The 27,284-nt window shown below is 34.8% G+C and overlaps 1 protein-coding gene across 7 annotated transcripts in view; it reads left to right on the top strand.

Moving 5' to 3' along the window:
* Positions 1–27,284, top strand: part of DTNA (dystrobrevin alpha) — a 159,899-nt gene that overhangs the window by 111,110 nt on the left and 21,505 nt on the right. For 5 of the 7 annotated variants that reach the window (XM_070940559.1, XM_070940558.1, XM_070940564.1 and 2 more), the window contains 6 exons: positions 1,750–1,904; positions 2,975–3,080; positions 4,731–4,897; positions 6,593–6,717; positions 9,865–9,945; positions 22,083–22,175. In XM_070940559.1, coding sequence (XP_070796660.1) covers positions 1,750–1,904; positions 2,975–3,080; positions 4,731–4,897; positions 6,593–6,717; positions 9,865–9,945; positions 22,083–22,175 — 727 coding nt within the window. The remainder of the gene's footprint in view (positions 1–1,749; positions 1,905–2,974; positions 3,081–4,730; positions 4,898–6,592; positions 6,718–9,864; positions 9,946–22,082; positions 22,176–27,284) is intronic. The other 2 variants (XM_070940560.1, XM_070940562.1) reach the window with 1 other exon arrangement.

Raw genomic sequence — 27,284 nt, 5'->3', positions numbered from 1 at the left:
TTTTATAGCAAGGGTCCCCAACTCCCAGTCCGCAGCCTGTTTGAAACCAGGCCGCACAAGCTTTAGGCAAGCATGCAAAGCTCTATTTGCACATGCGTGGGATTAGGCTGCACATGCAAAACCCTTCCCTTCCCCCTCACCACTGCCCTCTGCCAGTCCATGGAGCCGGAAAGATTGGGGACCGCTGTTTTACAGGATTGATTTTTCTCTTGAGTCCAAAAGCAAAAAGAAAAGCAATCAGCAACACCTTTGAAAAATAGGCCAATTTGGTTATTAGATTAATCAAGTTTGCTTAATTGGGTTGCAGTTCCAATTAAAATACTGGTTTTAAATAACACATTCACTACAACATTCAGAAACAGAATACACAAGTATAATTTAATGTCTGATGTAGAATCACCCTATATCAGTGATGGCTAACTTTTTTGTCCATGTATGCCGAAAGCGCACACACGCACACGACAGTGCACGCATGTTCACACCCACAATACAATGCACGCACAACACCCCACTGTGCATGCACGTGCCACCATGCACAACCTCCCCCACCCCTACACACGCCCTGTTTTGGGCCTAGTAGGCCTCCCTGAAGCCTCCTGGGAGCAAAAAAGTCATCTATCTATTTAGTCATTAATTCTACATTTAAACAGTACTTTATTTGCTGTGACCAGATGAAGAAACTCAGAATATATCCAGCAGATGTACTGAGTCAGTTTAAACATGCTTGGGATAAGCACATGATCATCGTCTGACAAACAAAAAACAAAAAACAAACTCAAAAGCAAATTGGATGGACCACTAGGTCTTTTTTTGCCATTAGTTTTCTATCTTTCTGTGTTTATCAGTCTACAAACAGCTATCTTCTGGTTTACTGCTATCATTCTGGTAACTAAAGAATATTATCATTCAGCAAAGCAAGGAGTACACAGGTTAAAATGAAAAATGCATTTAATAATAATACTTTCAGAAGACATTGAGACCAAAACTATAGTCATGTGCTGCTACATTATGAGAAACAAAAATAAAACTAAACAACTACTAAAATAACTGTTACCCCTTCCCCTCCAAAAAAGATTCCGACTTGAAGACATCTTCAAGCAGGATCTTAGGGAGAAAAGAGATAACAAGTGTTGAAAGTGGTATTCTGATTTAGTTGTATTAGCCATTTCTTTATGAATATATTTCTATACTGCTTGTCATATGAATACATCTTGAATTATACAACAAAGTAATTAAACATTAGATATGAAGTGGAAAATGGATTTATAATCATTTTTATGCATATCTATTTAAAAGTATGCCCCACCCCTCTTTTGGTAACATTTTTCATTCTATCACTTTTGGCGGAAAATAAACATTGGCTGCCTCCACCTTTTAGAAATAATAAAAGATATATATTTGTGGAACTTTACTATACCCAGAGCATAAACAATGATCTTTTGTTAATTATTATTTATAATAAACAATAATTTATTAATAATAAATAAATATATTATTTTAACTTTGAACCTGAAGACTATTTGCCCAGTACTTTTAATTGTTCCTAATAAAGATAGTTCTATACTTGCACTGAGGTCACCTCTAGTAGTGATTTATAGTTCTATGTGATTTACCACAGTATGGCAGTGTGGTGCTACATACTGAGGCTGTAAGTCACCACTGCATAGAATATGCTTGCAGTTCAGCTTAAAGAATTTAGATCTGTAATTCATAGCTTTTTGTTTCAAAGTTTCCATTTTTTCCCATCAGATATATTCTCAATGATTTCAGACACTAGTGGGATAATGGTGTATGGAAAATATGACATGTTTTTGCGAGAAGTTCTTAAACTGCCGACTGCAGTCTTTGAAGGTCCTTCTTTTGGTTATACAGAACAATCTGCAAAGTCTTGTTTTTCTCAACAGGTAAATAAATGTTATTCATCATTTTTTGCTTTTCATCATATTCATACTGGCATACATTGTCAAAATCCAATTATATTTTATTTAGTTTTAAATAGGATCTATCTTTTGCACTTGCAATCCAGAATAGTGCTGTAATAGAATTTCATATAGGTATGGCATGAAATATATGTAAATGCTCTCCCTATTTAAAAAAAATATCCTAAAATGGACCTGTGAGATACTGTGAATTTGATGAAAGCCACAGAACAAGTTTGTTTATCTTCTCTCCTGCCGGAGAGAAAAACATATGTACATGAATAATTGGATAAGAAAAATGAGCTCCCTATCCATTAATCCTTTCCTCCTTTTTTCTTCTTGCCTTAAGCAAATCTCGAACTCTGTAGCCTTATTTGCAACCAAATTATTTGACATCTCATCTTGATACTATTCTCAGAAAAATATTGTTGGTGAAATGAAACTTCTGATATGATACCATATTCTGAAATGTGTAAGTATAATCTCCATAGAGATAGCCAATATTGTGGCCATCAGAGGAGATTCAAAACTACTCAGTAAAACTGTTTCTCTAACTCTTACATCTTAAAATACACATTTTATATACATATCTTCCCCTTTTCAGTCACCTCTGAGCCCACCAAATCTTCTCAATACAGAAGGCACATTCAGAAGGAAGCAGCAATTATTTTTGTGTCCTTTATAGTAGGCTGATGGAGCAGAATTCACAAAAGGAACACAATCACTGAGAAGTATTCAATTCAGCTGTTGAAAAGAAAAAGAATGCTGCTATTATACACCATGAGGGAATTCATAACAGAAGTTATTGAATTATATTTTTGATCAATTATGTGGTGTATAGTTGGGCTGTGAACCCACAACATATTTGAATTAGTGATGTCTTCTTAAAAGGGACTCCTGGATTTTAAGTTACCTTAAACAACATCATAAGTGAAGTTCTATAATTTAATTGCATGCTTTTCTCATCTACAAATGCAGTATATTTTTCTGCTGAGAAAACTAAACTTATTCCATTATTTGTTAATGTTTTTTTCTTGCTTTGTTTATGTTAACAGAAAAAAGTTACACTGAACGCTTTTTTGGATACTCTTATGTCTGATCCTCCCCCACAATGTCTTGTCTGGTTGCCACTTCTACACCGATTGGCAAATGTTGAGAATGGTATGTAGCTAAAACATGAGGAACAACTGAAATAGCAATGTAAATCATAATAATTCTGAACTACTGGCTATCCTTAACTCGTCCCATTCATGATGACTGGTAGAAGAAATTCAATTCCTTCCACAATATTAGGGAAAGAAAGTTGCTTACTTTTTGGAGCAAAATGTATATTTTTCTTACTTTAAAGCATCCTCCATGCTGCTACATGCATACCTGTTGGATCTGTCCCTTTGTGTATTTCCTTTCAAAAAACAATTGTCTAACAATGTAACTTTGAAAGAGAAGAGGACAGAGAAATTACATAATTACAACAATGTAGGAGTTTTTTAAAGTAAGAAAAAAAACATACTAAATGAAACTTTGTCAGGTATTCTTCTCTCCCACCACTTTCTGTCTGCGTCCTTTTAAAAGAGTTGTTTAATCCTTGAAAAGAAAGAAGTGGACATGCTCTTTCCCAAGAGTATATGATTATAAAGGGGACAGATTTCAGCCTGTATTTACACTAAATACGTATTTCTAAAAACAAAACACAAATTTTATGATTAATTTAATTAGTTGCTGACATAACAGACCAATCAAGAGACCTACCAATACATATTCCCAACAAAAGCCAACCATTAAATAAATATTAAAATACCAGTGCAACAGTTTAAATGAAGAAGCAGAACATTTGAACTGTGAGGGGCCAGACCTATCTCTGAATGGAATGCATTACATAACTTAGGAGAAAGGTTTCTATGGCAGACAGTGATGGCATCTTAAGAGTGATGCAGATTTTAGTATACATATTCACGACACGCCCTGCAAAAAGTTACATATTAAGTAATTAGGTTTTACATATTAAAACTAACATTTAAAATAACTAACATGAGTTATACCTGGAAAATAACAATAGGCAGATAGTGTCAGGGTATGATACAGTCCTCATACTGTGCTTTGTCTGGCAACCTACTTTTTGTGCTTTGTTTCAGTTCAAGTCTCCAGGTACACTTAAGCTTAGTTCCATGTACAGTAGAATATACTGAAAGTCCAGTCACTATGCAAACAAGATAAGAACATAGTTGAAACTACCTCTGAGTGCTTAATTGATGCCCTAGATATAATCACGGAAAGCCATTCCTTGGCACTATTCCATGTAGACTTCAAGCAACAGTGAAAAGATCCCAATTGCTCTTTCAATGGGCAGGCACTCCCATCTAGAAATACTGAATTCAAATCCCCATGACTGTTTTTCTACTAATTACAGTTCTATTGTCTTGTCTGAATTTAATTTATGATACCACCTAACTGAAAAAAAGGGTGGTTTGGAATGTGCTTAAATTCCTGTAACATAGGCCTTTCTCCTCTTATCTTTGTTAAATTGGTGTGATACACCAAAAGCACTCATCTCCCAAATGGAATCATTATGCTTGCTTATACAAGCTGAACTTAGTATATTTCTTCCCCTAATGTTTTCTTTCATATTTTTGGTGTAGTTTCCTTCTTAGAACCAGATGATTCATTGAGAGAAAATTGTAATGATTTAGAAATAAATTTGATTTTGAAAATTATAATCACAAGAGGATGTTTTTAAGACTTCTTAATAGCTTCAGTTTTAACAGTATGCTGATTAATTCTTTTATTTGGTTTGAATATATATCCCCCTTGCAGTCTTCCACCCTGTTGAGTGTTCCTATTGCCATAGTGAGAGCATGATGGGATTTCGCTACCGATGCCAGCAGTGTCACAATTACCAGCTCTGTCAAGATTGCTTCTGGAGGGGACATGCCAGTGGTTCCCATAGCAACCAACACCAAATGAAAGAATACACGTCATGGGTAAGGGAAGGTTCACAAAACACTGCAGACTGTTTGAACTTAGCAGTCAGAGATTTAGAAATGACTAGTTCATTTTCCTTAAGATCACATATAAGAAGCTTGACTTTGTTGCCAGTTTAACTAGAAGTTACTATAATGGAGATGCCCTGTCTGGGTTCCTGGTTCAATCAGTATTGAAATGTCCAATGGGAAGAGCTGAATGGTGTGGCTACTACCATCAGTGTGGATTTGAGCAGTCTAACAGGTTAAACTAGGTGGATGACAGAACAGCTGCAGGAGGATCTTGGATTATAAAACTATTTACACAGTAAGTTACTATTTTTTGTAGGACATAGTCAGTATGTTGGTTTTTCTATTTGTTGTTTGCTATATATAAGAGATTTTATATATACCTGCATATATATTTACACAAACATACACATGCATAAAAATACACCTACACTAATAATACATGCGTACCCAAATGATGGTGTGTAGATCGGATTCAGAAGTAAAAAGAATTATGAAAACTACTGATTTACTACAAAACTCCATTAGATATTGATGTAAATATATATGCTATAAATTCAGCTGTTGTTTAACTGCTGCTTAGCAGTTCACATATTTCATATACACTCTAGTCTAGTGCATGAACTCTACTTTATACTCAACTGAAACGTATTTATATGGACTTTCTCCATTTTTCACAAGTATCTGAAATTATATTTGTGATCCATTGTACTGCTCATACAAGCCACAGCTAAATTGATCTAATTCATTAGATTCAAACTTATATGTAATAGACATTATGCCCATATTCCTGGCAGTTAATTCTGTTAGATCAATAAGATTTGCTTTTAGTTATTCAAGAACTGCAGAATAATTGGGTTGTAGATTAAACTCTATGACAGAGAAAGCATTATGAAAATGAAACCTCTTTGTCTCTCCAGTTCCTGAGATCACAGTTGTATTATTAGAAAGGATGCAATAGCCACACAAAAAATGCACCTGGACCTGTGCTACAGATACTAGATAAAAATTAAAGTTTGCAGTACAAAAAGTGTGGTATAAGAAGCTGTTGCTTCTCATTTTGTAATCATAAAGAAAAAGACTGAGATTCTCTGATTAGCAATACCAATTAGATTGGTCATTCATTGGGCAGTGAATGAAATATTTGATTCTGCTGTGTTTATGAACTCTCACTTCTTAGACATTAATATCCGACTTTGCAAAGCAGAAATGTATCTGAATGATGACTGGGCCATCGAAAAGAAAAATATGTGGTTCATGTATCTCTGTTTTCTTCTTGATTGTTTTATCATTAATATGATTAGCTTCCAGATCTGATTTTTCATTAGCAGTTATTTAGAGATTTATGCTTTTGGAATAATGAAGTTTCATGGCTCATTTGGGATTCATTTGTGTCCTCTGCATTCTTTCACACAAGATGATCGGTGAATTGGGAAATATATCTATATTTATGCTAAATGCCCTCTGTGAAATAAGATCCTCTTTAAGGTCCATTGATAGATTTATAAGCATATGCTGCTGAGATCAATGAGAGCCTCAGAATAAATTGATTTAGGGAGTTGATGCATGATAGTAGTAACCAGCAGAATATGGTTTTGTTTTATCTTTTTATCCTTCTACTGCTGGCAGTAACAGTATTCAGCCCTTATCTATCCAATTCACCTTTATCTTTCTTGTTTCTCCTAGAAATCTCCTGCTAAGAAGTTAACTAATGCACTTAGCAAGTCTTTAAGCTGTGCTTCCAGCCGTGAACCCTTGCACCCAATGTTCCCTGATCAGCCTGAAAAACCTCTAAACTTGGCACATATAGTGTAAGTATTTGCATGCTCTTTGTTCTACCGTATATGCTGTTTGCCTTTGCTTAAGGTTAAATGGAAAGAAATCACCTAATAATTACGATTTACAGAATTGCACTAATGCTACAATAAGTATAATGATTCTGGAACTTACTGACCGATGTATAATTCGCTTACTGACAAATGCAGCAGCTAATTTTTAAAAACTAAATGCTTGAAAATTACATTTAAAAAAAAATCATTTGTGAATTGTCACTATAAATTTTAATTTAATTTAATAAAGTTTAATTTTAATGCAGCAAATTTACCATAAGTTATGAAGTAATTTAACTTACATACATACATATGTACATACATACACACCCATATGCCACTTACAGGTAGTTATTGCCAATAGAAAATGCTGTTATGTGTTTTGACATGAAATAAACTTTGTAGTATGGAAGAGGATACCTTGATATTTTAAATTATTTATTCCTTTTTGTAAGTATGCCTTAATTTTTGAAATATCTTTTAATATCCATTGTGTATCAAATGTTCTGTTCTTTTTTCAAGGAGTATAATACATTGCACTATATAGAAAAATTACACTCAATTAGGTTGATCCAACAAATGCTGTAAAATAGTGTTATGATTTTTGTGTGAAATTAGTCAGAGTCTCTACAAAACTGGTATATATGAATTTCTAAAGATAGAAAAATGCAACCTTTTAGCTCCAGTTGTCCCATATGATGTTAGGGACAACAGCTTCCCTAATATTTATTATTATTGGTGTTAGTGGGGTTTTGTTTCTCAAAATATCTAAAAAGCAAATGTTTGCCTATTCCTGCACTAATATATGCACCGAGGGGCTGATCTACTAATATAATAGATTCTAGAGCATGAGTGTCAAATTCACGGTGTCACGGCGTCACATTGGGACTTTTTTCTCATTTGCTAAACTGGGCGTGGCCAGCACGTGATGCATCCGGTCCGCGGACCGGGAGCTTGACAGCCCTGCTCTACAGCAATATGTTTGTAAAGTTTTGCAACAAACACAATCAAAAATTTTATGGCACACCTCCTTATGATAATATCTTGCTCCTATCTATATTATATGAATGTTTTAGTGTTTTTACTGTTTTAAAAATATTTTTAGTATTTTTAATTGTAATATATTTTTTTAATTATAAGTCACCCAATTCATTGGCTGAGATGGGCGGCTATAGTAATTTAATGACTAAATAAATAAATAAATACACATCACATAATCAATTTAGAAACAACAAAGCAGTTCCATGTATCTCTCTGAGGGTGGTGTTAACAGAACATGCTTTTGTAAAAGATATACGGTATATTTCACAAATCTGTGTGGGGAACTGGGGAATCTTTTGGAATGGTTCTGGGAAAATATGGAAGACCACAGGAGGTGAAAAGTAAACTCCCATTAGAAGTTCCTAACGTGATAAATAAGGGACGCGGTGACTCAGTAGCTAAGACGCTGAATTTGTTGATCGAAAGGTTGGTAGTTCAGCAGTTCAAATCCCTAGTGCTGCGTAACGGGGTGAGCTCCCATTACTTGTCCCAGCTTCTGCTAACCTAACAGTTCAAAAGCAGTTTACTTGTAAAAAATGCAATTAAAAATAGGGACCATCTTTGGTGTGCACCTCTGGCGTTTAGTCATGCCGGCCACATGACCACGGAGACGTCTTCGGACAACACTGGCTCTTCGGCCTTGAAACTGATATGAGCACCGCCCCCTAGAGTCAGGGACGACTAGCACATATATGCGAGAAGAACAGTGACCTTTACCTTTAAAGTGATAGAAATTAGTCTCATGGCAAAAATGTGCAGTTGTTCTCAGTTTTGAGCTATACATTTGAAATATTTACATTTCAAGAACAATTATGTTGTCCCTCAACATGGCAAATTAGTACAGTCCTTACAAATACTTGTTTCCAAGTTCAGAATATTAACAATAAATTACTCCACTATTTAAAAAGACAAGACTGCATTTAACTAATAAGTTTCTCTTACTTTTATTTTGCCTGCAAAAGAGACACCTGGTAAGTAATGCATTATGCCTTCAAGCATTTTAATGAGGAAGAAACAAAATTATTTATTAGACAAGAACTAGCTGGGAAACTCATAAAAACTGTTGAACAGTCTGTCTTTCAAGGGTAATTTACATTTTCTAAAGAAGAGAAACTAAAGACCAGCCTGTCTCATAGCTCCTATTGCACATATTAATCAGTTATATGTAATACCTACAGTATGTATTTTTATTTTATTTTATTTTTGCAGTATGAATAAACTGCCTTAAAATATAAAAGAGATCAGATGGTTAATTCAAGTATATTTTGAAGCCTTTTTTTCTGATAGTCACAAATAAGGTATATTTCCAATTATTTGGAATTTATAGGCTCTTTCCTTATATTTAGAATTTATAACCTATTTCTGGTCTTCACCAACTTTGCTCAAATTATAGTAATGGATGTCTGCTATATGAAAGAAGTCAGAGATATATTGACTTCTACATGGCTAAGATTACAATATTATCAGGAATCACTGTCTGTGTAGTTTCCCAACTATTGGGTGGATGTCTTATGAACTGTGATGTAATTTGGAGGGAGTTGGCACTTAATGGAAATACTTATACCAGTGTTTCTCAACCTGGGCAGCTTGAAAATGTGTGGACTTCAACTTCCAGAATTCCCCAGTTCACATCTTCAATCTGTCAAAGTTGAAACACTGGCTTATAGGATAAGTACTTGTCTTTTTGAATGTCTGTTTAGGAGTCCAAAATAGACCTATTTGGCCATTCAAAAATGGACAAATTTTCTGTCCAATAACTTAATGTCTTTTGCAGAAACTAAGTACTTCTAATTTATCAAACACTTCTGTGAGCTTCTTTGGAAAACTACCAAAGAAGAGAGAGCAAAGCAAAGACAGAAAGCTGCAGAAAATTTCCATGGATGACTTGAAAAGAATGTATTTCTAACATTAAGCCTTGTATGTAAAAAATATAAAATTTAAACTTTTGCATTTTTAATGTAGAAGAAGAGTATAGTTGCAGGACATTCTGCAGTATTATTGACTGATCACATTCACTTATGTTTAATTTTTTTATTTCATGCCCTGTTTACAAACAAGACATTTTTTGACTTTCTATTTTCTTTCAAGGCCTCCTAGACCGGTCACCAGCATGAATGACACACTATTCTCCCACTCTGTTCCCTCAGGAAGCCCTTTCACAAACAGAAGGTGAGAGGTTTTTTTTAATACCCTGCATATAATTAAAATCAGGATTTTTTAGATTTTAATTTCAAAGATTACTATGAAAAGATAGTATAAAGTAAGCATTGGACCCTTTTAATTGTTGTTGTTTAAAATAAGTTTGGTAATTTGCACTTCCAAGGCTGATGCAAATATTGAACTTCTTTTTTAAAACGGAAACTACTGTGGTACAAACCCTGAAAAAGATACAGATTTTGTATAGAAAAATCCTCTATGGGGAGGGGGGAGAGGAGATGGGAATTCCACTAAAAATTCCAGTTTGACCAATGATGCACTCACCACTTTTAAATATTGGTTTGCATGCTGCATCTCTTGTTACCTCCCCAAAAAGTTAAATGAAGCTCCAGGGCTTCTGTATTTGCTTCAAAATATAGACAAAGAAAACAAAATAGTTCAGGCTTTTCATTCATCACTGAGGACAAGGAAGAATTCAGATTGCCTTGGAATGACACTGGCCAAATCTAAACAGGCTTTGGGTTAATAAATATCCACAATCAGAATTAACATATATAACACATCAGTGTTAGAATTACTAGTTCAAGTTAAGTGACAGCCAGATCCCATCAAAAAAAAAATCCCAAACTCACATTCAATCTAGATGGCATCCAGTTATGTTCTGAGGAATAACTCAGTTTTGACATTTTTTTCTGAATGAAATCAAGGTGGGCAGATTTTAGTTCAACTTGGAGACTACTTCAAAGAGTTTCTGCCAAGAAAGAGGACCTCTAAATCTTGGCCTCCCTCACTTTTTGAAGAGGAAAATAATAAGCAGCAGGTGTTTTTTTTTCCTCGAGGACAACCCTGCTGGGTGGAGGGATGAAGATTAGATAGTGTGATCCTGCAGATATCCAAATGCCAAGAGATATAGGCATTGTATGTTAAACAATGTACCTGGATAAAGGTGTGTGCCTGGTTTAATATTAATTAAACTGATATTATATAAGATTAATAAAATATAAGATTAAAGGATTCAAATACTCCCTCCATCTCTGAAATGCCCACATTAGGAAGAAACCTCGTTTGTTAAACCAGTTTCCTATCACGTTTACATCAGAAAATTATATTTTAAGAGCTTTTAACCAGCATTTCAAACAATGAATTGAAATTTTGATTTTTAGAAAAGACTGAAATTCCAGCTTCTGGATTTAAATTCACAGAGATGTAAAATAACAGAAAGCCTTCTTTGAACTTATATACACAAAGATGGAGAAGGATATAAAGAACTTAAATCTGTTTTCTTTTCACTGAAGTTATGTTTGCTGCACCTTAAATGATTTGTTTAGAAATATTTTTAAATAATTGTAATCTGGAATTAAAGATGACTAAGAAATTCAATGTTTATGACTTCCATTTTGAGTGGTCCTCAGCTGTATTTCTAACCCAATGGAATATAGCAATTAGTAGAGTTTATGTTTTTCTGATCTATTAGATCCAGAGTGCTTAGCTCAAAATTATGACAAATGTGTGTATCCTGAAAGAACATACTTTCAAATACATTTTAAAAACTCATCTAAATGTAATTATTTGTGCAGATTTCCTTTAATAAATAATGCATGAAATAGATTTATACAAATTAATGAATAAAATAATTTATGAGCAAACATATAACTCTAGTGATGTAAATCACAATAGGGGATCTACTTAAATTTATCTAAGATTATTCATTTTTTAATTTCTTTTTTATTACTAGATTTATAAGGCTGTTCGATGACATGAACTTTTTGGTATAAAACAACAAAAACAAACCATTAAAAATACAGAATGCTAAAATACACACAATATATAAATAGGAATGTAAAATGAAAACCATGAAATGATGACCTCAACCAAAAGGAGATTCCCACTCAACTGGCCCAAAAGCTGAGGAAATTAAATGTAGGAGGCAGGTTCATAACATGTAGCAATAACATACCTTTCGTCAGTTTAATGCTGCAATCAGGAGTTTTAATTCTTTTACCTACTCCTAGTTCACATTCATGCACTTAATGCCTCGATTGTTTTAATTAGGAAAAAGAGAAAATTATGCAGTGGGAATATCTTCTGTCTTAACCTATTGTTCTTAGAATATGCAGAGCAGTTTATTTTATCCAGCTCTGATCAGAGTATAACGTTGCAAATCACTCTTAAGATTTTTTTCACTGTCATTGATTTCATATATAAACAGATGATTGCATAAAAATTGTTAATTAACTAAGCATACAATCTAGAGCAGGAGTGTCAAACTCGTGTCGTCACATGGTCATGTGACATATCATGATTTTTCCTCCTTTGCTAAAACGGGGTGAGCGTAGCTAGCATTTGACACATCCGGCCTGCGGGCCACGAGTTTGACACCCCTGAGCTAGTCTTTTATATATAGGAAAGTACTTTGTTCACATTTGCTACCTCTGGAGAAGAAACTGAGTTCTATTCAAGGTTGGAAGATTGAGAGTTTTATTAATTCGTACATTATAGGCACATTTGGCCTCTTTACCTGAACAGGAACAGACTTGCACAAACCGACAGTCAAGGACAAGGGCCTTAAACAAAGGCAATTCTGGGTTGAACATCGATAGCTAAATAAAGTCAACTAAGAACTATCATAAGAGCAAGTTCGCCAACACCAAACACATTCAGCAAGAATTTCTCCATTCCTTAATTTTTACTTTATAATGAGGTCTAGAAAATTCCATTTGTTGACACATGATTATTTACTTTTGTGATAACTTTTCTATATTAAAAAGTTGCTAATTTCTTATAATCAATAAAAGTTGGAATATGAAACAGGTGATATTGCTTCACATTTTCTTGTTACTATTTTTAAATTTTTCCAGTTCAAATAGATTGAACTAATATATGTTGAATATATTGTTCAAAACTCATATAAACATAAAAAAGAAGAGAGGGGCATATGAAGTCCAACAGTGCTGCTCTAAAGTTTAAAAACACAGCAAAAAAACAAATATTTTCCCCGATATGCTCATAGCACTCCACTATGGGTAGTCCTTGATTTACAATCATTCATCCATTCAAAGTTACAATGGCACTAAAAGCAGTGGTTTATTATTGTTTTTCACACTTTTCACACTTATGATAGTTGTAATATCCCCATGGTCAGAGGTGGGTTTCAGCAGATTCTGACCAGTTCTGGAGAACCGGTAGCGGAAATTTTGAGTAGTTCGGAGAACCGGTAGTAAAAATTCTGACTGGCCCCACCCCCATCTATTCTCTGCCTCCTAAGTCCCAGCTGATTGGGAGGAAATGGAGATTTTGCAGTAACCTTTCCCTGGAATGGGGTGGGAGTGGAGATTTTACAATATCCTTCCCCTGCCACGCCCACCAAACCACGCCCACCAAGCCATGCCACGCCCACAGAACCGGTAGTAAAAAAATTTGAAACCCACCACTGTCCATGGTCACATGATCAAAATTTGACAGCTTTGCAATTGGCATGTGTTTATGACAGTTGCAGTGCCCTGGGGTCATGTGATTATCTTTTGCAACATTCTGACAAGCAAAGCCAGATTCACTTAACAACCATATTACTAACTAAACAAACTGCAGCGATTCACTTAACAGCTGTGGCAAGAGAGGTTATAAAATGGGGCAAAAATCAGTTAATAACTATCTTGATTAACAATGCAAAATTTGGCCTCAATTGTGATCGTAAGTCGAGGACTATGTGTATTCAGTTATTCCCTGTCCTTGGAGGTACAAGTTGAACTTAATATGGATAACCTCTTCTCCATCAACTTGCTGAACATTTTGAAAACAACTGAAGTTAAAGCCCATCATTGTATTTTTTTAAAAATGAAAGCTATGATAGTTATATTGAAAGCACAAAAAAAGAGCTATGTTTATTCCTTATCAGATTTTTTTCTTTCCTCATCCCCTTCTCCTGTATGAATTCTTAAGAATGATATAGATGTGTGTGCCATGTAGTTTAGTATTATAAGATGTATTTGTTACTTTGCCCAGAACCACATTGGTTGTATAACACTCCTTTGTGATTCCATCATAAACACAGTAAAAATACTGCATAAAGGCATGTAAAGAAATAATTATAGACAATGTGCTATGTGTTTAATTTGCTTATTTGAGTTTCTATGAAGAACATGCAAGCCACCCTTCCTTAATTATTGTGGCTTTACAAATCTCTTACAATGGCAAAATCTTTTTGTAAGTTGTATGAGTGTCAACTGATACCCTATGATATGGTAAATTAATTGTTGGGATTTTTTTTTACACTTAAGAATATTTTCTCTCACTCAGTGATATAACTAGTAGTAACTTCTAATTATTTTTATTCCTAGGTCTTCTTAACTTGAATTACATGTTTATACTTTGTTATTTAAAGGCAGTAGTCTTTATTCAGTGGAACTGAATTGGATGCATTAAATCCCCATCATATACTGTATATCCCAATGTGTATTTCTGCATATACATCCTGTTAATGAGGTTTCATTGTTTGACTCATTCAGGTTACTTGAGAGTATAAATATAGACAATCCGGTGGTTGATGAGCATGCTATTATAAACCTGTATGTAAATAAGCTACACAACAATTTACGGTCAGTATGAGAGCACTAAACTACTAATTGATGTAGTTCTGTAACCACACTAAAACCAATATGTTATACATTAGTCATTCCGTAAGAATACTAATCAAAGAAATAGGCTTTTTAATAATAATAATAATAATAATAATAATAATAATAATAATAATAATAATAATAATATTTTTATAGTTTGAATTGGGTTTCAAATTAATTCCATGTTAATTTGAAATTTCCAATTTTGAACTTACTTACACATTGTACAAGATAAGCATTCAAATGCACAATGTAGTTACAATAAATTAGTATCTGATGCTAGGTAAGGGTAATATACATACTTGTTATTATTATTGATAACGGCACAACATATTCAAAGGATTTGGATTTGCTGCATTCCAGGAAGCAGCTAGGTTTATTACTGCTCCATTTGCCTCTCTGTTGCATGGTGACATCCCTGCCTGAGCTACTGGATTTCATGGCTATCTTGCAGTTAAATCTTCAAGAACCATAGTTGCTCCTGAAAGTATTGAGTCCATGGCCATCAAGGAAGCCATGGACCTGTCCCAAATTATTGACAGACTAATCCTTGACAGAGATCACAGAGATTCTAATTTTTATTTCAGGACAGTTGGAAATTGATCTGAAGACATCGCTTTCAATTCTGTAACATAGTCAGATAATCTTTTGATTGCTTTTTAGTGTTCCCCTTCCCCATATTGAGGTAGGGCCTATTCAATCAGTCCACCCAAAGCATCCAATGAACTCATTAAGGTTTCAAATAGTATTTGAGGTTTTGCCCAAGGATCTGATGATTTGTCTATAGAAGTCATGGTGGATGACTGAAGCCTTAGATTAAATTGTTCCTATTAGGTTCTTTGGTACTCTGAGGAACTCCAGAAAAGTGTCTTCAGAAGAGACATTAGAACACTATTAGAGGAAAATGGAGAGCAAATCCAACCAAGCACATGGAGTACCCCATATTAAGGATAACATTGTAGTAATAAGAGTGATGAAATATAGTTATTTCTCTTCCCTTGTCATATCTGCTGTTAACAGACCACTGCCCTTTTTGGTTATCCCACTTTTTGATAGGCAGGGATGAACCAAAAGACCATCTTTTGGGCCCCTGTGAGGAATACTTTAGGTATCCAGTGGATTAAATCACTCAGATTTGTTCAAGTTGAACTTTAACCAGGCAGATACAAATGAGGTGATGGAAGCATGAACTGGCTCAGTTAAGAGGAACAGGTTTGGTCCTGTGAATTCTGAGAAAATGATGAACTCTTAAGGCTTGTCAACACAATTACCTATTTCTTGCCTTGCCTTGCCTCCCATGCTTTCTGAAGGCTGCTTCAGAGGGGATAAGTGGTTGAGTCCATTTGGTGGCATCTACATCCAAAAGATGGTGTGGCCCCATGTGCCAAGGAGTGTACTGCTTCCCCTTGTTAACATATTGCTAAATCCAACCTTCCTGGAAAATTTCACCCAATTTCCAACTATCTTGTATTATCTGGACTCTTCAGTTAGGTTTCAGGTTGGGACATAGAAACTGAAACAGAACTTGATGAGTTCTGGGAAGGCTGGAATGGTGATGCTATAAGCAACCTGGCCCTCCTAGGTCAACTGGGGCTTTTGCTAACACCAGTCTGACTATCCTTATGAACCAGCTGAGGATATGGAAATGGGGGACACAGTGTTATAATGGTACTCCTCCTTTCTCTGTGAAAGGTTACAATGGGTGTTGATAGGAGAGGGGAGTTTGACTTCCAAAGTCCTAATTTTGTGGAGTGACTCAGGGCTCAATACTCTTGCCCTTCCTATTTAACTTCTACCTGTGGTCATCAGTTGGGAGTCAGGTATCATCAGTATACAGATAGTACCCAGTTATAAACTCAGCCACTAGCAAACCAAGCAATGCTATCCAAACTTCTCCAAGTGCATAGGAAGCTGTTGAGATATGGATGAGGATGAAAAGGGTTGTGCTCAACCCTAACAAGTCTGGGTATTTGGTCTTCCTGGTTCTAAGGATATTTTTTAGCTCCTACTCTGTGAATTTCACTGGTTGCCAAGTGTCATACTCACCTCCCTTACCAGCCTTCAATGTATCTCAAAAAACTTTACTATGTCTTTAGGCCTGGGGTTATGCAGGTTGGGCAAGTCCTCTTTTAGTAATGGATGTAGTGATTGTATGTTGTGCCTCTTGGTAGTTTCCCTCTGTATACCTGTGGAGTTTTTTTATGCTTGGTTTTATATTGTTTTATATTGTATTGCGTTTTTAGTTTGTAAAGCTTTCCAGAGTTGTCTGGGTGTCCTAGAAATGTGGTAAATAAATATTTTCTCCCTTCAGTTATCCAGTATGATTAATCCTATAATGATGTCTTTCATTTTACTTCCAATAGTTATTTTCTCAAAGGAATTCCCAAGGTACAGGTCTTATTCACGCATGCAGCAATTATGCTTAAATATCCTCAATGTCCTACTTTTGAGATTCTTAGAAATAGCTGGCCAGGCATTCTTGCATGATGGAAGTTTGAATATATTATACTGACCTGTTGATCTTACCCATCTAATGTGCTTACTCATACAATAATAGTTCTTCTAAAATCTATTCATTTTTCAAAGAATCATATAATATTCCATATGTAAAGTGTACTGACTTGAATCAGATTTGACAGATGTTTCATAAGGTTAATTCGATAAATTTAGTTCCAAATAAACTGGTACAGGACTGTAGTATAAGTAAATCAGTATGCATTTTCACAAATGACATCATGAATATCATTTTTAAAACATATACGGTTATGAAGGAATGTAAGATAGATAGATAGATAGATAGATAGATAGATAGATAGATAGATAGATAGATAGATTCATTTTGTTGAACCTTTCTCCATCCTCATGCATATATCCAACTGTATTATTTCATATTGCCTCAAATTGTTCTAAACATATTCCTACATAGTATATACCCCACGCTCACCCAGAAAAAAGAAATCAAGTGAACACAGCCTACTTTCAAGTCTGATAAAACATTATAGACAGAATCCAAAATACAACATAACTCGTTCTGTCTATGTTTTGTATGTGTATAAATATATATAAAATAACAGTATTCAGAAGCAGTAAAGTGGAACTTGCTGTTAAGCGACAAAGCAAAGAGTCTGTACTTAAAAATAAATGAGGACACAGTGAATGCATTTAATCAATTTCCAGTAGATACTGATAAACTGAATAATACTTAATGAATTAAGCCAATTCAGCCTCTATTACATCTGAAGGTTATGAAGTAAAGGAGGAATAGCCAGTCTTCAGGCTTACTCCTTGAATTATCTTTTTGCAGCTCTTAGATCCTCTTTGCACATTATTGCTAAAACCTGATGGCATACTTTCCTGTCCTTTAAAGCGGGAAATTGTTGAAAAAGATGGTATAAGCTCCCAAACAGACACATAAAAATTAAAAACCAAATACCTTCCCGCAATTTCGCTTGAACCCAATCTCACAACCACTCAACCAGGGGTGAAATCTAGCAGGTTCTGTCAGGTTCTGGAGAACTGGTAGCTGAAATTTTGAGTAGTTCAGAGAACCGGCAAATGCCACCTCTGACTGGCCCCAGAGTGGGATGGGAATGGAGATTTTGCAGTATCCTTCCCCTGGAATGGGGAGGGAATGGAGATTTTGCAGTATCCTTCCCCTGCCACGCCCACCAAGCCACGCCCCATCCACCACAGAACCGGTAGTAAAAAATTTGGATTTCACCACTGCACCCAACTGTAATTTAGCTTTTGGCTGATGCCTGAGAAAAGAGAAATTTGATCTGATCCCATTTCAGTTAAATATCTTCTGCAATATTTCACTGTATTTTGAGTCCTAAATTATGTTTTAAAAATCAGCTTTATTTGTATGATACAAGGCCTTTAACTAGTGCAGTGCTAGGTTAGTCTACATTGCTCCCTTATTAAAACAGATAATGCCTTGTTTCATCAAGATTTAAATAAAACTCTGGGACAGTATGTTTCTTACTATAGTATTTGAAAATAAACATTTTTACTACAATGATAGGACAAGTGTTTGAAATGAAATCAGATAAATGGCAAGCTGAAACATATAGAGTAGATAGTTATTTTTCCTTTCATGAAAGTTAATTCTTCTTTATTTTGTATTATTTTAATTCCTGTTCTTTCTATATATTTTGTTACTATGCATGTCTCTTCCATTGCTTAGTAGGAAATTAATTTCAATATGTAACTGTTGATCACTGCATTGTGGTATTCCCAGATGTTATATCTATATTATATCTACAGTATATCTATATCTACAGTATCTCTCTCTCTCTCTCTCTCTCTATCTATCTATCTATCTATCTACGTATATGTATACGTATACATATACATATACATATACATATACATATACATATACATCAGGGGTGGGTTCTACTTACCTTTACTACTGGTTCACAGCGGGAGCGCGCACTTCTGCACATGTGCAGAAGCTTCTGGCAGGTGGCAGGTGGGTGGAGCCTCCCACCAGTTTTACTACCAGTTTTACAGAACTGGACAGAACCGGGAGCAACCCACCACTGATATACATATACATATATATACATATACAATTTGAAATCTTATCGAAAAACAATTAAATTTATTATTTACAGTTAGATTCCTAACATGTTGAGTAAAATGCTGCTGAATTCTACTTTATGTTAGTAGTAAGATGCTGGATTGGACTAGGCAGATGTCAGAATACCTTAGCATTCCAGTATTCTGGAGTCTTGGCTTGTTGCCAATACTATAACAGGATTGAATGCAACATATGAAAGAGATGAAATCTACCATGTTGAGGAAATATATGGAACCCGTGATATTCATCAAGAGTACAGAAAACTGCAGATTCTGTGTCAAATTCCAAAAAGCTTGAGAGTTTAAAATATTTTTGCTAAATTTCTAAAGAAGGATTGAATAACTCCAATCATGTCTTCAGTTTGATCATCTTAATTCACTTGCAGATTTTGGCTGTATTGGAAACCTGATAGATTCATACCAGAAAGAATTAGCCCTTAAACACTAGCATTTAATTTTGAATTAATATTTTGATATTTTAGAAATCAGAGAAAACTTACATCTCATTTTATTCTCTGTTTCTAGTTATATTTATCATGGCACCTTTACCACAGATGGAGATATTAATGTTCCTATGAAGTGATGCTCTTTTGAGCGATAATTGCCCTTTGGATACATCGTAATTTCCCTTTATATATAAAGAAATGTTCCTAGCATAAATGAAAAAAAGATGTCCTACTTTTGTCCCCTGCACAAATAGAACTTCTGTTCATACTGAAACCTGCTTCATAGGACTTGAAATCATCTTCTTCTCCTGAATTAGATGTCAGTGATATAATGATGTGGACTCATGAAAACTTAAGTCCACATCATATTAATGTAGTAGCTGCAGATTGAGTTGGATTAAATAAATATAAAGTTTGTTTGGGACTAGCTGCATTGTGCATTAGGTAAAGTTTTTTCCCTTCATTATATCATCTTCTAGTATTATGTTTTAAACAGAGGAATCCACTATTTTGAATGACATACAGCCATATATGTAGCTGTCATGAAAAGTCTGCTTTAGGGAATGGCAAACAGGAATGGAGTAAAATGAAACAGGGACAAGATTTTATAATACATTTCATTTTAAATCTGTTTTTAAAATTCTTTCAAATTACGGTATATTTTTTGCTCAGAACTGCATTAAGAAATGAAATTTTGGTTTTTAAAGTACATATTTTAACCTGAGCCTTAAAATGCAGTATTGAACTATCAGTGCAGAGATACCTAAATAAATATACTTTTCTAATTTTAAATTAAAATCTTCACTAAGTGCTTCTTCAGTTTCATGTAGATTTTTTTGAATGTGGCAAGGTTATGTTTCTGTGGTAACAAAAAGTACTGTGTTTTTATTGCATTCTCATACTTCCTGCAGAAACCCTATGTTGGAAAATGATTTTTAAAGTGTTAGTATTTTTCATTTTTGATTCATTCAATGTCTAGTTTGCAACTCTTAAATAATTTTTAGAATCTGTTTTTATTTAAGTACGTTATTATCAAAGTACGTTTAGTTTTTATTTAAGTACATTATTATTCCAAAGTTGTTACCCTGTTTCCCCCAAAATAAGACATCCCCTGATAAAAAGCCCAATCGGTCTTTTGAGCGCATGGCAATAAGGCCAAGCGCTTATTTCAGGGTTCAAAAAAATATAAGACAGGGAAACACGGTATCATTTAGCGGGCAGTGCATTTATAGTTGTGAAAAATATTCTGTAGCAAAAGTGTTGCAAGTTGTTTTACACTTATGCAATATTTTGTTTTTATCATTATAGTTTTAGACTGCAATCCTGTGATGAGGTACTTACATTGTACTGGGAGAAGCATTCTTTGTTTTGAGTAGCCATACATAATTTTTATTATTAATTACTTAGGTTTCAGTTAGTGAACAAGTTTCAGTAATAGTTAGCTGTCAATATGTATTGTGTTATTAACTAGCTCTCCTTACAAGGATAATGAAGTAGAGCAGGTCAAATTGCTGGCTAGGGCTGTTGCAGGTTTTTTGAAAGGCAAAGGGTAAGTTTCAAAAAGCATTAGTAGTGTATACTAACACAACTAAAGCAAATGCCGCTTCCTTTCAATATATTATGTATTTTACTAAGAGTATAACCATAGATAGTTTTAATTACTACGCCAGAGGAATTAAGTGTGTTCACATACACACATTATACAATTTTAATGATTTTCTAATATAATCTCTTAAAATATAATTCTACACTTTGCTCTGTATCTATCCAGATTTCATATTATGTGCTTATCTTAAATAGCTAATCTGTCTTTGCAATTCAATAATGTAATATACCGTTCCTAGGACTCTGTCCTTTTAACCGGCATTTGAAGAAATCATATATTTGTTCCTTCCTAAAAAAATATTTTCCACTGAAAATCTAGCATATCAGTGAGATGATCCACCTTTAACCTTCTCTCTGGTACACTAGGTTGCCTTGTGTAAAGAATATTTTATGGGCACAAGTCTCTTCACATGTAATCTTCTGCATGCTGTTTGAAAGTTTTCATTCCTGGGAACCATTTAACATGACTGCTCTGCTTATAAAGATTAGCACTACAGTAAAATATCTGTTATCATTGAAATTGTTTCTGAATATATTTGCTTAGGATTTGCAGATATAATTAGCAACTTTTGTAAGATTTTCTTTTTTACATTATGCTTCATAGTAGCACTAATCCTAGGCTAGTTTGTGCATGTTCTTGAGCATCACTACCCTATTAAACTTTGTAGGTGGTCTGTATGTACTGTACTAGCAAATTGATACCTTTGCTCTATAGGCCTGCCTTCTTAAGTTCTGTCCTGAGCTCTACCTGCAATGGTTGGGTTTGGTAACAAACTGAAGAACATTTGACTGCGCATTTGTAAATTCCCATTTCGCACTCTTACTTGCTCCTGCTTTCTCTGTTTTATTTCTCTTTGTCTGTCCGGACTATACCCTCCTCCCCTCAACCCTGTTTCAGGTTACAGTATAGCCTCGATGTTGCAGACAGGCTGGCTGATGAACATGTTCTCATTGGGTTGTATGTCAACATGCTCCAGAACAACCCCTCACGGTTAGTGCAGGCTGGGTGCCTTGGTGGGGTCTCTAGAGAAGAGGGACACAAGCCTGATCATCCAATGGAGATTCCTCAACAATGGAGCAGATCTGACTTGATTGAACTGGTCTTCTCATTCCCTTTTATTACCACAGCATGCTAAATTTCATAAATAGTTGCCTTGATTAGAATTATTGCCATGAATATTGATTTGCATTAGTGTTTATGATGCAATCATTCATGTATTTATAAATATTATATTAAATGGGACTCATTTATCTTAGTATCATACTAATTGGGGTACAAAGAGCCTATGCGAGACAGTTTAGGAATATTTTATATGCTCTGAGTACACAAAAAATACTTGGTTGTAGCTCCCAACCCTTACAATATTTGCTGCCAAATTATAACTTTTATTTTTTTAAAAAAATAAGATTTTAAATTTACAAAGAGTAAATTATTAAATAAGAACTAATTATAATTATTTTTGAATATTTAATAATATTAACTGTATTTTACAAATTTAATATACATTCAAGTTTTTATTTAGCCCTAGTACTTTACCCTGTACTACCCTGATCCTACTTTCTTTCTAGAATGTATCGATTCATGGGGAACTATAACTATCAGGTCAAAAAAATTTTCAAACTCCTGATCTACAAATACTGCGCAGCATATTCTTTTTTTACATGGGAGTGACTTCTAAGCAAAAAATATATAACTTTTACTGAAAAAGCTGTGTTAAATACAGATTCAACAAACAGATGTACTTGGAGAATTTGGGGATCAAACTGTTAACAGTAAAGTTACTGATAATTGTTTAAATTATGTTTTTAATGTGCAAGAGATTATTTTCCACTCTTTTTGTTATCTTATGTTTCACTTTAAGCTTGTGAAATAGATGCAATTGTTGATCAGGCATCTAATAATAGCCAAGATTTCTACCTATTTCTTTCAACTCTAAAATCATTTAAATTAGATTGTATTAGATTTCCTCTTGAGAAAAGTGTGTAGGGGAGCGTTCAGTTATTAAAACTGAAGAAAATCGACATCAGTCAAAGTGGTACTACATCATGGTCTCTGTGATTCATACTGTTGATCTATGTGTTTGCATACAGCCACACTAAGACTCATCTAGAGTTTATAGAATTCATTGGTAGGATCCCTGTCCCTTCACATACTGTGCAAGTAGACATAATCCTAGCTTTTCTGTTTTTCAGTTGTCACAATATCAGCACATTTGTCCTTGAACCGATCATCAAATTGTTTTATTAAAAAAAAACAATTCGTCCTTTTTGAAGAGTGTTTTTTTTAGCTTGCTTAATCTTCTCTCATCTCGTCTTTAAAATACTTTAGAACTGTGCAAGGATCTTTATCTTCTCATCTCATCTGACTTTTGGTTTTACATCCCTAAGGATTCTTTTTCAAACATACCAGTATTGCTAGAGCAAAGTATCTTCTTCAGATAGGCATAAACTGGGTGCTTTTTTTTAAACTTTGGTAAATCAAGTTGCCTTCCTTCTGGTTAACAAGCTCAGTGTCTTACACAAAAACAAGGTGATACAAAGTCCAGCTCCTGCCCTGTTTTGCACTGTACTTTATAGATTGGGGTTTGGTCACTCCAACTTCATCCTGCTTGGAAGAAACAATATCCTACCCTCAACAACTCAGCCATACAGAACAGCCATAGTGAAAAATGTATCAGTTAGGTATGGCCATCATCAATTCACCCATGGGCAAAAAGTTTGTTTGCACTACAGACCACCAGGAACATAATGAGATCATTTGGCACCATTTTGCCTGGACCAGTAATTATTCCTGGTCTTTCAAGGACATATAAAATATAAAATATGTAAAACATTCTTCCCTAGCATCAGTCCAAGTGAATAGTTTCACTTTGCTATAAGATAGCTGAACATCAGTATGCCTTCAAATCTATATTCTTCGCATATGAGCAGCAACATTTGCAACATTCCTGCAAGCTATATTCCCAGGAGTCAGCCATCCACTCTTGCCCAAGACATTAGATTGGTCACCTCTCTCAGAGAGCTGCAATCTTTGGAAGGGCAATATCCTGTATGGTCATTTTATTTAGATTTTCAGGTAAGCGTGTTTTTTGTGCATGACTGTAAATCACAGAAAAGATGATAAAACGTTTGGATATTTAGCTGTAATTTTCATTTTATAATAAAATAACAAAAGGTTATTGAAAGCATACGAGTCTCTCCAGAGCTCTGGAAGAGATGAATTATCTGCACACTTTTATATCTGCATTCTGCCCTGCATAATATGGAAACAAGTCCATAACAATTGCTCCTATGGAGGATTTCTGGAAAGTCTGATATAGGGGAAAGATGATTGCCTTGCTATTGTTTAATTTCTCTGAAGCCTTCATGTTGCACATATAGAACTGTGTGCCAAGGTTGGGGGTAGAAGGCACTGCCCTTTGATGGTTCTCTTCTTTCCAAAAATGTCAGGAAGGTGGAGAAAAGTCTTAATTTTCTCTCTATTGGTACTGTATGTACATGAAGCTGCAGGGAGGTGAGGGATAATCCATTAGTTTGAAGTCAGGAATCATTCATATGCTGAAGATACTCACCTTTACATCTCAGTTACCAACTGAATAGGAGTGCCCCAGGCTCTAGATAGAGACAAACATGATTAAGTCTAATCTAATGACATGTGGTTTAGAAACATTGTGATTTCAGATAAATTTGATCTTTAATTCTGAATAGGATCATGTTTTGCCAGTCAGAATTGGCCCATAAAATAAGGTCCTTCTATTCTCACAGCTATTGCTTGATGAGGAGCAAGTAGCAGCTGTGAAAGGAGATCTTTCCTACAGTGCTGTCCTATGCATCAGGTATAATCTTTCCTCGAGAAGTTGTCCCAACTCATTTTTACTTATCTTTGGTCACCTGTTGTTTGATTACTGCGATGCTTTTACATTGGACTTCCTTTAAAGATGACTTGAACAACTTCAGCTGGTCCAGAAAAAGTGGCTCAGACAGATGACTATTAATCAGTTCACAGTGTAACTGCTCTGAGAATTGCACTGTTTACCAATTTGCTTCCTGGTGCAATTTAAGGTCCTGGTGATGTCGCTTTCATAGCACTATGTGTACCTTTGGAGCCGTGTATCCTCAATGATTTCTGATTATCTATTAAGATCAGGAAGAAAGCATTTTATCGCAGGCCCTTTTTCAGGGAGTGTCATCTGTAGAACCCATGACACAAGACTTCTTCAATTGATGCTCCTATTTCTGCAACACCATTCATCCAGATATTAGATTGGCTCTTGCATTTCTTAGTTTTCAAAAACACCTGTTTTTGGGCAGGCCTTTGGGACATATTGTTATCTTGTTCCTGCCTGCATAAGAAGTAGCTGCATGTGATCCCCGAGATCTTTGGGCTAACATTTTTATTTATTATTTTTAATTGGATTGCTGTATAGAATATGTACACCATTAGGAGTCTACTATGATTGGAGCCCAGCAAACAGTGAAATAGGCAGACACATTTGTTTATATCTGTATCTATATCTGTATCATCTATTTCTATATCTAATCTATATATCTCTATATCCATCCATCTATTTATCTTTTCTAAGCCATATTGTGGTCCAATATGTAAACTCAGAATGCACCAACTTCCTTAACGAAATGCTATTGGATGAAAAAATTAGAAATACATATTCTTAGAAATAAACAGCACAAGAAGTTCAGGATTTTGTATATTGTGAGGTCCTTTTTTGAATGGACTGAGAAGCATTAAAGTATTAGAATCAATGCACTTACTTCCTTAAAGAAATGCTGTTGGGTGAAAAAAATTATAAGAAATACATATTCATAAAAATAAAACAGCACAAGAAGTTCAGAATTTTGTATATTATGTCCCCCCCCCTTTTTTTTTTTTTAATGGATTGAGAAGCATTAAGGTATTAGGATCATCTAAGATGCCAGGAGAAACACTGGCCTGCTGTTATGTGTTATTTACCAGCAGTTACTGTATGAAGAATTCAGAATCTGAAGATTTTCATAGTGTGGCGCTCCTTTGCTCATCTTAATCATAGCCAAGCAGTCATTTGGGGATTTGATGATTTCAGAAATAAAATAGTTTGCTTTAGCTTGCTTTTAGCTGTTGTTTTTACACTGTCCCTCAGAGCACAGTGCCTTGTATTTATTGAAGTGTGGATATAATTTATCATGGCACATTAATAGACCTAAATCATCTGAACTGATTTAGAGCAAATTAGTCCCATTCTGTAATCTCACCATTGTATCAGTTGAGAAATAACTCATTTGTAACCCTGTCTTTCTTATTGTATGTAAGCAAGATAAATTCGCATGTTCAGGTGTCACAGCACTAAAGGAATGGACTGGTTTTATTTGGAGTTGCAGTATTTAGCTTTTCCTGCTGTTTTATTCCATCAAGCAGTCTTTTAGCTTTAAGAATTATGTGAATAATCTTTGGTCTGCTAGAGTTTTTTTTTTGTTTTTGTTTTTTGTTTTGCCTTGAAACATCTGGCAGTAAATTCTTCTTCACGATTAGGTTGAAATGTAGTACAATTACTACCTCACTGAATAATTGCACCACCACCCTTTTCAGCCTAATGCATTATTACAACCTTATTTGTGTTCTTTTATCTATCTGTTAATTATTTGTCTGCATGCCCACACAATTTAGGCAGATACATTTTGGGGGAGAGTGATAAATAATGTCTTATTAAAGAGCAAAATGTATCCCCCCATAGCCTACATCTGCATTCTCCATTCAGAATTTTCAGTGTTACTTCACCTGCTACTTAAAAGCTTAAGAAAATGTTATTTGCATACCTTTGTCTAGTCTTAAGTTTAGAGCAGAAATGTTCAGGTTGAATATGTTACTATGGTCTCATAATCCTAATTTGCAACATTCCCTGACACTTTCCCACAACTCAATGAGGAAACCTGGGAATCTTACAAGGGAAAAGTCAATGGGAATCATATGATTGCGGCTGATGGCCAGACTGTGGCAGAGGTTTGGACTTCAATTCTTTGTTTAGATGAGGAAATATATCTAAAAGGATGACCCAGCGGGTCACAAGTTGTCTAGTATATTAGGGAAGCTTCATTACAGGTATAGACT

This window comes from Pituophis catenifer, unplaced genomic scaffold (genome assembly GCF_029215685.1).
Source record: "Pituophis catenifer annectens isolate HBS135680 unplaced genomic scaffold, rPitCat1.0.hap2 SCAF_3, whole genome shotgun sequence".
Taxonomy (NCBI): domain Eukaryota; kingdom Metazoa; phylum Chordata; class Lepidosauria; order Squamata; family Colubridae; genus Pituophis; species Pituophis catenifer.
Note: the sequence above shows the minus strand (reverse complement) of the source record. Positions and strands in the feature narration are given on the sequence as shown.